Raw genomic sequence first — 13,099 nt, 5'->3', positions numbered from 1 at the left:
CATGCTCTGTCCTGGTTCTACATCTCTGATTGCTCCTTCTCTGTCTCTTATGATGAATCTTCTTCTAGATGATGCTCTCTAACCCTAAATTTTCCTTACAGTTCTGTCCTGGGCTCTCTTCTTTTCTCCCTCTAATCTTTACTTGGTGATCTCACCATGGCTATAGTTGCTATCTCTATGCTGATGACTCTCAGATCTACTTCTCTGCTGACTTCCAATCTCACATCTCCAACTGCCTTCCAAACACCTCAAATTAGATGTTGAGAAGACATCTCGAACTCAACATGTCCAAAACAGAACTCATTGCTTTCCCCTCTCTCCCCTCCCTGCTTCTATCTTCCCTTTTACTGGAGAGGGCAACCATCTTCCCATCCTTTGGGCTCAGAACCTAGCAATCATCCTGGGTTTCTCCCTATCTCCCACCTTCCCTATCCAAGCTGGTGCCAAGACCTGTTGAATTCACCATCTTCAGCATCTCTCTAATAAGGCTCCTCCTCTCCTTGGATGCTTCCACCACTCTAGTGCAAGGCTCTCATCAACTCCTCCTGCCTGGACTATGGCAATGACCTGCTGGTGGGCCAGGCTGCCTTATGTCTCTCCCTACTCCAATGAATTCTTGGACTACTAAAGTGATTTTCTTAAAGCACAGGCCTAATCATGTCAGCCCCCTATTTAACAAATTCCAGTGGCTTCCCATTACCTCCAGAATCAAACACAAAATACTTGGGCACTTGAAAGGCGCCCCCTCCTACCTTCCCAGCCTTCTTACACCTTCCTCCCCAATATGTCCTCTGCAGTCCAGTGACCCTGGCCTCCTTGGTGCTCCATGAACAACAAGGAACTCCAGCCCTCAGCTCCAGTTATTTTCTCTGGTTGTCCCCCAACCCTGGAACTCTCTCCCTCCTCAGCTCTGCCGATTGATTTCCTTCAGGTCTGGACCACCATCCTCTATTTTCCTGGAAGACTTCCCCAAACTCTTTTCATTTCAGTGCCTTCCCTTTCCTAATTATTCCCTATAGATAGCTTACTTCCCATATATTGGTTTGCATGTTCTCCCCTTTTCACTGTAAGCTCCTTGAGGGCAGCTTCCAACAAACCAAATTCGCCCAGCAGATTTTTAAAAGGCAGTGTCCTCGGTGCTTAGCAGATTATCTGGCACACAGTAGGCACTTAATAAATGTTTATTGATAGATGGAGTAAGGGAATGACTGTCTCTAAGTATGGTAAAGATGAAATGGAGGAGTAGTTCCACTCTAGAGAGTTAGGGTATTTCAAAGAGCGAACAGTATAGATGTTAAGGTCCTCTAATGTGAAGGATGGAATTAGGGGTGGAAAAGAAAAGTGTGAGCCTGGCATTGAACTCCTTAAGAAAGGAGAATGTCTGGGAGGGGGCTGGTGGAGTACACTTACCAGAGTCTTGAATGGGTTGTTCAGTTTGGATTGATGACCCTCAAAGGAGAATAGATTGTAGGGGGAGAGTCTAGACGTGGCAATGAGGGGCAGGGAGCCTTCTCACTCCCCCATGATCCATAGTGTCTAGGAGGGTGGGGAAATCCTAGCCTATGTTAGAAAGGGCAATGAGTGATTAGAAGAGCCAGGTCTCACTGAGTGTCAGATGATGGAAGAAATAAAAAAAAGAAAAAGATTTAGGATGGAAGGAACTACTTTCTCCAGACATCCTTTTAGTCCAACCTCATCATTTTACAGATGAAGATGTTGAGGCACAGAAATGGGAAGTGTCTGCCAAGGTCCTCCAATGCTTTTTCCCTTCCCCAGTGTAACCTGTGTTTTCTTGTATCTTCACAGGGGAGGTTTGATGAAAATACTCCCCAAAGCACACAAAATAAGGGTGCTTTCAAAAAGGGTACTGCATTTGACACTTGATTCTAAAAGGACAGCACAAGAAGATCCATAGTGCCACACAGGAACATGGCCTTGAATTCTGGAAATACGCTGAAATTCCTAGTCTGGGCAAAGAGACTTGCCTCCTAGTGGTAAAGGACAAGCAGCTTTTGGAACTTACAGCCCAGGAACATCTTAAAACAGAAAAACTGTCAACTTGGAGATACATTAGAGCATCCAATACAAACCCCTTAAAAATGATTATGTTGGGATGTATAAAACACTCAGAAAAACCAAACTGTTTCTTTAAACTGGTCCCAGGACTGGAATTTGGGGGTCATTGGCCATTGTTTCCTGGTCCCCCAAGATTCCCCCAATTTCCCAAGACTGGAGAATACATAAAGTGTGACAGGATTAGGGCCAAGTGCTCTCCAGGGCACCCAGGGAAGGCACTCTGGCAGAGAGACCATCCCAGCCTAAGTCTCCCACAGGCTCATGCATCACGAGCATCCCTCTCCCTGGCCTAACTGGAAGAGAACGTTGTGTTCTCATCTTCCACTCCACAGATTTAGAACTTCTGGGATCAATTTGAAAATCATTTTGATGGTAGATCCTTGAAGTTCGATTTGTGGCTGGGGATCTTCCTGGTTCAAACAGAACTGCTTGAGTGGCTGTCTTCAATATGCAGACAATTTCCCAGATGTTTGGGGGTCTTACGAGCCTGGCTAAAACCCTTCATGTCAGCCCTGAGACTCGGAGTCTTTTTCTGTTTTCTATTAAAACACAAATCCCCCTTTTATGTACTTCCTCTGTACAAGTGTACACTGCTTACTTTTTTCCCCCTTGAGGCCACTGAGCTTGGAGGCAGTCAGTGAACTACTACGGGGAAGGGGAGTTGTGAGCTCCCTGGCTGATGATTCTAAGAAAAATGGATAAAGCCCTAAGAAAAGTGGGGGGACGTAGAACCTACTTGCGGTAGGGCACCTCATACAGCAAACGGGGCTTGCCCAAAAATGGGGACAGGAAGAACCATAAGTGTAATTACCTGCCTTTGGTGCCAACCGAGTGACAACTAAACCGTTAGGACTTCAGCCCCTTAAGACTCCTCTACTGGATTGGAAAATCTTCTGAGCTGTGTGGGACAAATTAAGCTGGGTGTCGAGCTTTCTGACTTCTCCATGCCCCCCCCCCCATCCATGGTATACACATATGGATACACTTATGTATTTCACACACACGTGACATACACCGCTCAAGAGAAGTGATGCTTTTCAAATAACCCCTTTAGTTTTTAGAAATAGCATCTTTGTTGTTTCTTATTCCAATCTCTCCCCTTCCCCCCTCCGTAAGATCCCATTTGAAGGCTTAAAATCAGACAACGTTGAGGAATGGGGGGAGGGAGGCAGGGAAGGAACACACTCAGAAAAAAAAGGACAAACTTTTTTTTTTGTATAAAAAGATCAATGAAAAATTTATTTATAAATTTTTCACTCTGGGACTACCAGTCTATATCATACACTCAGGAAGATGCTGTGCTGTACAGACTTCATCCAGTTAGAAATGATCATATAGTGACCCATATACAGCTTCAATATAAGCCTAAAATTCTTAACATTAATTAACATAATTAAAAAGGTATTCGCATCTAGAGAAAAAAAATCTACAGAAAAACTCCTTTCTGGAGCAATCTGTGCATCAGCTTTCAATGTCTGCTTAACTCACTGACATTATCTTCTTCCAAAATAAAATCACCAGGGATGACTGCCAACGCTGACCAGTCATGCACACACACAAAAGCCTCCCCCCACCTGTCTCTTCTCTTCTACCCCTCATTTTGGCATGAAGGGTCAAGCAGCACTATACGCCAAATAAAGGGGAAATCTCATTTAAATTTGAATAATTCACCATCCCTTTTATTTCTCAGAATCAAAACAATATGGGGTGTGGGGTTGCATAGAAAATTGAAACTATAGGGACTAGGAAGGGCAGCAGCTTTTCAGGACAGAAGTGATGCAAAAAATACATCAGCTCACACATTTTCAGAGCAACCCCCCTCCCCCCCCTTCCCGAGGTCTAATTTTCCATTTCTAATCAGGTCTACAAAGCTCCAGGAGGCTGAAGAGGAACAATACTTTTCTTAAAACTCACTCAGCAATTAACACAAGAGATTCACAGTCTTATAGGTATTTTATAAAAATATAAATATGGGTTAACATGTTGTCTTCACAACACTGGACACGACTCCCGAAAGAACTGGGTTTATAACCAAGATTTCTTTTAAAAAAATCATCTAGAACTTGGCTTACTATATGTTAATATTTTATATTATGTCATAAATGTTATGACATTTAATTGTGGCAAATTCATTTAGCTTTTAAAAATGTGCAACCATCTGGTAACTAGAATAAAACTCACTAGAAAAGGTATTGTTCCCCCCATCACTACAAAGGAGAAGCACCAAAATGCTGGAATCATCTCCATTGCTCACACAGAAAGTTTGCAAACCAAAAGAAGTTCTGGTAAATTACAGCATTAAATGAGAGATGCTTTCCAAAAGGTTTTTGTTGGTTTTGTTTTTTTAACCTGGAGCTTTTTTCATCATAGCCAAAGTTTTCCAAAGAGAAAACTGCCCGTGAAAGCCATTAGCCAAAGCAGTGTTCAGTGCAATGAGAAAAACCGGCAGACTCAAGTTTTTAGTTTAAGACTAGAAAAAAAATGCATATTTTTCCCACAAACCACATTGACCACTCACAATATTTCCAAACAAAAACCAGGCTCACAAACCTCACCCACAAATATACAACATACAAGATAAATAGTTTATAGCAATTTTAACGCCCTCCCCCCAATCCCCAGTACATAACTATTTTGTTCTTTTAATCGTCATGGTTAGGGCCAAAGGGGGGGGGGGTGAGAGAGAGACAGAGACAGAGAGACAGAGAGAGAGAGACAGAGACAGAGAGAGAGAGAGAGAGAGAGAGAGAGACAGAGAGAGAGAGAGAGAGAGAGACAGAGAGAGAGAGAGAGAGAGAGAGAGAGAGAGAGAGAGAGAGAGAGAGAGAGAGAGAGAGAGAGAGAGAGAGAGAGAGGTTATATATAGCAAGGAGATGGCAGTGATCTATCTCTTAGTGCAGACACTCGGGGTGAACACACACACACAACACACGGCAGGGGGCCCCAGTTTGAATTTCTGCCTCCCCGCTGTCCTTGTGCCAGGGCAGTTAAGAGCAGCATTGCCAATTAGACGTGCAGGCCACTTTCCCAATGCGACGGAAGGTGGTTTCTTCTTCCCTCTAGTTTCGGCGTCAAAGAAGAGCGATCCCAAGTCACCAGATGGAGAAACCCATTCATTCGCTCAGGGTTTCCAAGCTGTTTGAGAGAGCATCAGCAGCAGGGGGAGCGCCTTGCTCGTAGAGCGCGAGTCTCCTCTCTCCCTCCTCCTCCTCCTCCTCCTCCTGCCTTCAAAGTCGGGCCCATTTCTTCCTTCCAGCCCCCTTCCCCCGTTTTCCTAACCCTGAATTCAGTCCAGGATTTATTAAACCCCATTGGATTTTTTCCCCTCGGAATACATTTTAAAAAATTACTTTTTCTTTTAAGGAGGACCCGACTACGCTTGTGACTTCTTGCTAAATTCAGGTGTACAGGGAGAGGGAGAAGGGGGTTAGATTTTATGACCGTCCCCCAAAGAGAACGTCCAATCTCTGCATCCCAACAAATTTAGATCCAGAACCAGAGAGCCCAGAGATTTGGATGCTGGTGATGGATAGCGAGGACCCTAGTCCTCCAAACGTACTACAATCAAGGAAAGTTCTTGGTTTTAAGTTTTAAACCGTGGGAAAAGAAAAAAAATTCTTCCAGGTGGTTGCCAACCGCCCCGTGGACGTAATCAAGAGATGCAAAATCCTGTCTCGGTTTTAGATCCTAGGGAGGATTTTTGTTTCTCTTTCACAATTTTTTTTTAAAGGAAGAAAAATGAGACCCAGATAACAACGACTAGGAACCGTTTAACGTGGAAATGGGATCAATCTCTGTGCCAGAATACTTTCTAAAAAGGACAATTTCCAGGGCTGGATGGTCGGAGCCGTCCCCAGCGAGTCTGGAGAGCGGGTGGTGGGAGACGGGACCACTCGTGGCAGCAGGCGGGGTGGACCCATGAGGCCAAGGGGGAAAGTCCGTTTTTAAAGCATCTGACCAGATTTCTAACTGAAACGGCAAATACTCCTATGCTAGCACAGCCGAGGTAGATGGCAGACAGTTTTTACAGTAGAAAACAAAACCAGAGTCCAGCCCCAGACACCCGCCGAGGAGAGGGCTCCAGACGCAATTGCGGGTCAGTCACCAGGGGGATGGGTGGAGATGGGGAGGGCGTCTTGGGAGGGGAGAAAAAGGAGTCCAAGCAGCTTTTGATGTTTAAAATGAAAATATTAGGATTTTTTTTACAAAAAAAAAAAAACCTACAGAGAAATCCCTCCCCCCTCCCCCATGTCTCTTGCGCGCACACACGCACGCGCACGCACACAAACACACACATACACACACTCATACACTGAACACTCTTCGCCGAGCCGCCGCCTGCCCCGCGACCCCGGACCCGCGGGGGTGGGGGTGGGGTCCTTGGGCACAAGGCTTAACGGATGTGGTCCGCGGGCCTCCAGCTCTCCCGTCCCCGGCCCCTTGTGTGCCTGCGCCCTCCTGGAACCGAGTCGTGCGAGGGAAGGAGGGCGCAGAGGAATTGCGGACAGGAGCCCAGGCGGGTGGAGTGCAGTGCGCGGCGCCTCCCCTGGTTCTGGCGCCAGCCATCGCCGGTCATCACCGGCCACTGGCCGAGTACTTGGCCTTGGTGATGAGGTATAACACGATGTCCTGGTGACCCCCGAAGGCGGCGATGTGCAGCGCGCTCCAGCCGTCGCGATTGGCCAGGCGGATGTCGGCGCCGAACTTGACCAGCAGCTTCACGAGCTCCAAGTTGCCGTCGATGACCGACTGGTGTAGCGCAGTCTGGCCCTCGGGCCCAAACGAGTTCACGTTGAACTCACAGTTCGTCATGTTCTGTAGCAGCGACTGTAGCTCCTTCGTGTTTCCCTTGCGCACAGCTTCCTGGAAGATTCGCTGGCTCTGAGGGGCCGAGCAGGTGGACAGCTCCGCCTGGCTCATGCTGCCTGGCCCGGCCCTGGGGCCTGGGACTGGGAGGGGCGCGGCGGCTGCGGCGGGGCCCTCCTCAGCTCCGGGGCGCGTGGGCTGGGCGCGGCCCCAGCAAGTCTCCAGGGCGCGGAGCTCGCCCAGGCCGGTAGAGCTTCTCGACCGTGGGGCTGTGGTTGCAGCGGGTGGCAGCGGTGTCTGTGGTGGTGGTCGTGGTCCTGCAGCTCGAGGGCTTCGACTTCGGCCCCTGTCTGCCTCCGGGGATGCAGGGGCGCATGGAAGAATCTGGCCACTCAGCGTTGCCGTCCAAGACCCAGGCCCCCGGCACCGGCCGCTGCCCGGGCCCCTGCGCTTGCAGGCGGGGGCCCAGCTCCCAGCCGGCTTGTGCCTGGGGGGAAGCCGCCTCCTGCCACCACGGGGACCCGCCGCTGCATCCAGCCGGGCGGGGGCCTAGCGAGGGGGCTGCTGCTGGGCTTCCCTCAGCCGGAAAAGACTAGTAGGTTCGGAAAATGAGGAGAAGGCTAGGGGAGCAGCCGGCTTCTTATTACAACCAGGGGTGCATGTCCTTCTGGAGTCGGACTCAAATGCAGACCCACGCGGCCTCAGCTCCGCTCTGTCGCAGAGATGCAACCTCCAGGCCTTTTAGGCTGCTTATATTTGCATAACAATGGTGCACCCATGACGCCACCACCGAGCTGAGAGTGGGGCTGCCTATTGGGCTGCGCCCCACGTGGGGGTGGGAGCAGGGGGCGGAGAGAACGCAGTTAGCCTTTGGGGGGCGGGGTCACCCCCCAGACTGGCGGCTGGCGGGGAAGGAAGGAACGAAAGTGGAGATCTTTTAGGGGGTGGGGCCGGCCCGTGGCGGGAGAGGAGACCCCCCCCCCCCCCTCCCGCTCCCCTGCAGCCCATAGTCCTAAGGGCCTAGGAGGCCCCTAGCCCCTGTGTCCTTTTCTGCCAGACCCTGGGGACCAGGATCCCTAGGTTGGAAACGGCCAGAACTGGCCGCTGCGCAGGGACTCCGGGTGTCAAGTCCCTGGATGTAGAAGAGACAAGGGTCTAAAAGCTGCAGGAAAACCCTCTGGTGGTGCTTTCGTTTGCTCGAGGTACAGCCAGAGGGAGCCAGTGAACAGGACAGTGGAGGGACGAGTGGAGGACCCCGAAGGAGAAACGAGTGTGATGCAGGTAAAAAGATGCCAGTTTCTTTACCGGGTGGAGGAAGTTATATACTCGCCAGCCACACACACACACAAATTACTCGTCTATTTTTCTGAAAAGAATCCATGTTCAGCTCCGCATTTTCCTCGCCAATCAAGCCGAGTGGGAAGAAGCCACATTTTGGCATCCCCCCCCTTTAGATGTACTCAAGCTTAGTGTGGGTTTGGGACCCCAATGGCTTAGCGGATCCTTATTGAAGTCAGGGGGCAACGTTGAGGACTCGCCCACCTACACTTGCAATGCTCAGTAGGAATATATTCTGTAGTCGAATTTGACCTCAGACTCTTCCTAGCTGTGTGACCCTGGACAAGTCACTTAACCCCCATTGCCCAGTCCTTACTGCTCTTCTGCCTTGGAACCGATACACAGGAGTGATTCTAAGGCAGAAGGTGAGGGTTTTATAAAAAAGACTATCCGGGAGTAACTGACAAAAACAAGATTCTTCCTACTAGAGGCAGCTTGACAAGTCGGAGAGAGAATGGCTTCCAAGCCAGGAAGAAGCTGGGTTCATAGAGTCTCCTCTTTGACAGTGAGTGACTTCCTGACCTAGATTCTAGGCTACTCTATTTTTTTTTAATTTAGAATATTTTTTCATGATTCATGATGCCCCCTCCATAGGCTACTCTTTTTACAGGGAAGATTTGATGACCATCTTCTAACTCCTCGTAGTTCTCTGTACCCCTGAAATCCTAGATCCAGTCCTTGTCTCTATGGACTCCCACTTAAAGCCCTCAAATATCCTAAAGTTGAAGATTAAAGCATGGGAACCGGCCCTGAATGGGGAGCCTAGGCTGGCCTGGAGGCAGAATCAGAGCCCATTCCCAACTGAGCTCCAAAAGCATCATCCACTCTTCCGTTGAAATTCCTTCCACCAGGTAAGCGCGGGGAGGAAGTTCACTGGTGAGAGACAATTCTGAAATGATTCATTTCTAAACAGTTTTTTTTTTTCTTAACTGACCAACATAACAGTCAACCTATTAAAACGTGTTTGCAGGAGGAGACATTTACTTTGTCAAATTTTCTCATTAAGTTTTTACAGTTTATAGCTTGTTCTGTGGTCGCTGGAAATTAAAAAGGAATAATTTCTCAGAGTTTACAGAGTAAGATGCAGTCCTTAATTGTCTGACGCGTCGTAACTTGTGTTCACTTTGAAGCCAGGCCTGGAATTCATCTTAACAAGGTACCTCTCAAGTCCCCTGTGGGTTGGCTAAGACAACAATTTACACAATGGAGGAGTCAGTGCAGAGGAGAGGAAATTTGGGAAAAGGGAGCCTTTTGGCTTGGTCCTGAAGAAGCCGGCCTTCAGAAGAGCTGGGGAAGGAAGCAAGGCCTGGCTTTTCACTCCGGCTCACTCGTTCGCTTCCCACAACTGTCCTAGTTTCACTCTCCGGATGGCGAAATTGGGGAGTAACTGAGTGTAGGCCTGGAATCCAACGTGTCTTCTTGGGAGAGATGTTACATAGAGTCACGAAGGGAACATTACTTCAGAGCCAGTCGGAAAATTGGCTGCCGAGCCCAATCTGCCACCAGCTAAACAACTGATTTGCAAAGACCAAGGAGGGTTCTTTGGGAGATTTTGTACTCGGATGCAATAGTGTAGGCCACAGTGCATAGCGTGTCACAGGGCCAAATGTTAGCTTCCTAAAGGGAGAGTGGGAAGGGACCTTCGTCGCCGTCCAGTCCAACCCCTTCATTGTACAGACTGGAAACCGAGGCCGATGAAGGCTAAGTGACTCGCCCCAAATCACACAGTAGTAGCGGAGACAAACCTAGGGCATGACTCCATCACCTTTTTTGTTGTACTTCATTGCCACATCCTGAGTTGCATTCATTCATTCATTCATTTCTTTAGCCTTTACTTTAGCCTTGGGCATCTAGCTGGCATGGTGCTGAGCCTGGCTTCAGGTTTGGTCTCAGACACTTCCACTGACTAGTTGCATGACCCTGGACAAGTCACTTAATCCTGTTGGCCTCGGGTTTCCTCATCTGTAAAATGAGCTACAGAAGGAAATGACAAACCACACCAGTGTCTTTGCCCGGAAAACCCCAAAAAGGGTTGTGAGAAATGTCTACACAGCAACAGATCACCTACCAAACATACAAAGGGAGACTCCCAAGATTTACCCGCTAGCTAACTTTAGTACTTCTGATTTACAACGTCCATGTCCTGGTTAAATAATTCAGACTTCATTTGGGAGCCCCCTTTCTTTGAACAAAAGTAGGGAAGGCAGTCTTGGGGCCGATCCTATTCAAAGGGTAGAGTTCCAGGTATGAACATATCATGAAATCATTTTTTTTAAGTTTTGGAAATGTTTATTTAATTAATTTAGAATATTTTTCCATGGTTACATGATTCCTGCTCTTTCCCTCCCCTCCTCCCCTCAGCCCCCTCTCGTACGTAGCCAACATGCATTTCCTCTGGGTTTTACATGTGTCATTGATCAAGACCTATTTCCCTATTATTGATATTTGCAGGGGGGGATCATTTAGAGTCTCCATCCCCAATCCTATCCCCATCAACCCAAAATGAAAGCATTAAAGATGCATGCAGTAGCTGTCTCTTATGAGCAATATGTTCATGTACCAAACTTATGGATAAATTTCTAATATTTCACATAATTGATTTCTGGATCCGTGCATTGCATTGGGACTCTGTGGTCCTCTGACCCCTCCCCACACCTCTGGCCTGGGCGGTGGCCACTTCATTGTCTTTGCCTCAATCTCTTTCTTCTTCTTGGGGTTTACCAAGCCCGTGCTAAATTCTCTACCCCTTCACATGTTTGATTAACTGTCTCCCATTCCCCATTCCTGGAAACGTCAATAAAAATGTCTTCACCTGTAGTTAGCTCTCCCATTCCATCTGAGCAGCCATGGACAGGCTGAATGCCATGCGTGTGAATCCTGAGTGTCTGCTTCATTTCCCTCTCTCTGTCCTCTCTTCCTTCATCTTTAAACCCTTCAGCCTATATTCCCTCAGGCCCCAGCGTCCCTTTCAGGTGGACAACCCAGGGAAGAATATTTTGTAACTGCTGGTCAGCCACACAAAGAATACTCTGGAGATAATGATAATCCCGCCTCTGAAGCTAATGTTATCTTTGGGTCATTTTGAACAGTCACTTAAATCTCCCTGCCTCGGTTTCTCCTCATCTATAAATGAAGGGACTGAACTAGATGACTCCTGAGGTCCCTCTCTGCTCTGGAGCTCTGATCCTAGCAATCTGCATCTTTAACATTCTTTTTCTTTTTTAAACCCTCACTTTCCATCCTAGAATCTATACTGTGTGTTGGTTCTGAGGCAGAAGAACCTCCAGGCTAGGGCCGTGGGGTAGGGATTTGCCCAGGGTCAGGCAGCCAGGAAGTGTCTGAGGCCAGATTTGAACCCTTTGGGCTTTGGCTCTCAATCCACTGAGCCACTTAACTGTCCCTTTTAGCATTTTTTCCCCCAAAACAATGTCCAGTCAGTTATCTCAATTGATATTTAAAATGTGAGGGAGGATAAAGGCAAAATAACTTAATTTAAATGAAAATCAACCTGATATTACAGAAAAGGAAATTAAGGTTTCTCTAGAGAGAAGTCCAGACTTGTCTAGGGTGAGTTCAACTGAGTCAGTAAGAGATTTGGGCCCAGAATTCAAGCATTCCAAGGGCTAAATTGGTAGCTATAAGGAATATAAAATAAGAGGTAGAAAAGGAAGAATAGAAGGAGAAGAAGAAATATACAGTTGTGTCAGGGCAGAAATATTGGGATAAATGAAATGCCTGGGGGGAGGCCACACTAAAGGAGCCCCCAGGCATTTCATTTAACCCAATATTTCCTCCTAACTGAGTGGAAATGATGTAGCAGCAGGTCTTGGCCACGAAACTGAAACTGGTGCTACTACATCAGTTTTCAAGCTTTTTCTATTCATTTGCCCTGTGGAGAAGGATGTACCTCCTGCTCACACAAGACCTGGGGATGAGGGTCAAGGATCCAACTGCTAGATTCAGGCAAAAGCTGCTCAACTGCAGAAAATATGCCTGGAGGGACTGCAAGCTCCTTGAGGGCAGAGATCTTTCTTCCTCTGCCCCCCCCCCCCATTCCCCCAGCACAGGTTTAGGCACTTAGGGCTGAATAAATTCTTGTGGGACTGTGTGACAATAAAAAGAGGACTGGATCTGTAATAAGAAAATTGGTGTGACCCTTGTCAAAGTCACTAATCTCATGGGGACTCAGTTTCCTCATTTATAATGAGAGGGTTGAACTGGATGATCTCCAGCACTCCCAATTAGCTCTAAGATCCTAGGTCTAGCTATGGTGTCCCCACTGAAAACCAGGGATAATGGGAGAAGTCAGTCACTGACAGGAAAAGAGATTCAAAAATGCCTTGGAAGGGACCACAGAAAGGGAAAGGCAAGTGGGCCTGTCTGCTGTGCTGGGATGTTTCTGAGACAGAGGTGTGGGGTTGAGGTGCAACACAGTGGGATGCTGAATGAATGTACACTTTCAATGACTGCCCTGGAGGACCTGCTTTCATCAGAAGCCTTCAAAACCTCAGAGAAGGTGGAGGGGGAGTTCCTTCCCCAGCCAAGCCTCACACATCTGGTGTCAGAAACCAGAGCCCAAGCAAGCCGATTATCTCTAGCAATTAGGGCGGTTTGGAAGTGCCCAGAAACAGCCTGTCTCGTCCACCGTGAAAAGGGTAGGTTTTTACTGTTTTGTGCACTTCTGGATGAAATAAGCCTTTGAGACCTGGCTGCAAACTGGGCCCATCCCATAAGCTGGTGGTAGGATCTGGGATAAGTCTGTGCCCAGGGAGTGTGAGATTCACATGAAGAAAGCCTGGCTGAGGCTTCTAAACTCATTGGGAAAGCTGACTGTAAATGGCCAGGGAACCAGGCAGAATAGATTTCCAAGTTAGACCTG

General features: G+C 48.0%; 1 protein-coding gene across 1 annotated transcript; it reads right to left on the bottom strand.

Moving 5' to 3' along the window:
• Positions 1-3,727: 3,727 nt before the first annotated feature.
• Positions 3,728-11,032, bottom strand: NRARP (NOTCH regulated ankyrin repeat protein). Its single transcript, XM_056812752.1, has one exon. The coding sequence runs from the start codon at positions 6,994-6,996 to the stop codon at positions 6,652-6,654; it is 345 nt and encodes a 114-aa protein (XP_056668730.1). The 5' UTR covers positions 6,997-11,032; the 3' UTR covers positions 3,728-6,651.
• Between the last annotated feature and the right edge of the window lie 2,067 nt (positions 11,033-13,099).

This window comes from Monodelphis domestica, chromosome 1, assembly GCF_027887165.1.
Source record: "Monodelphis domestica isolate mMonDom1 chromosome 1, mMonDom1.pri, whole genome shotgun sequence".
Lineage (NCBI taxonomy): Eukaryota > Metazoa > Chordata > Mammalia > Didelphimorphia > Didelphidae > Monodelphis > Monodelphis domestica.
This window is presented reverse-complemented; position numbering and strand designations above follow the sequence as displayed.

Bases quoted from the DNA above. Each gene is read 5' to 3' on its own strand.
- NRARP (XM_056812752.1), bottom strand. From the start codon at position 6,996: ATGAGCCAGGCGGAGCTGTCCACCTGCTCGGCCCCTCAGAGCCAGCGA.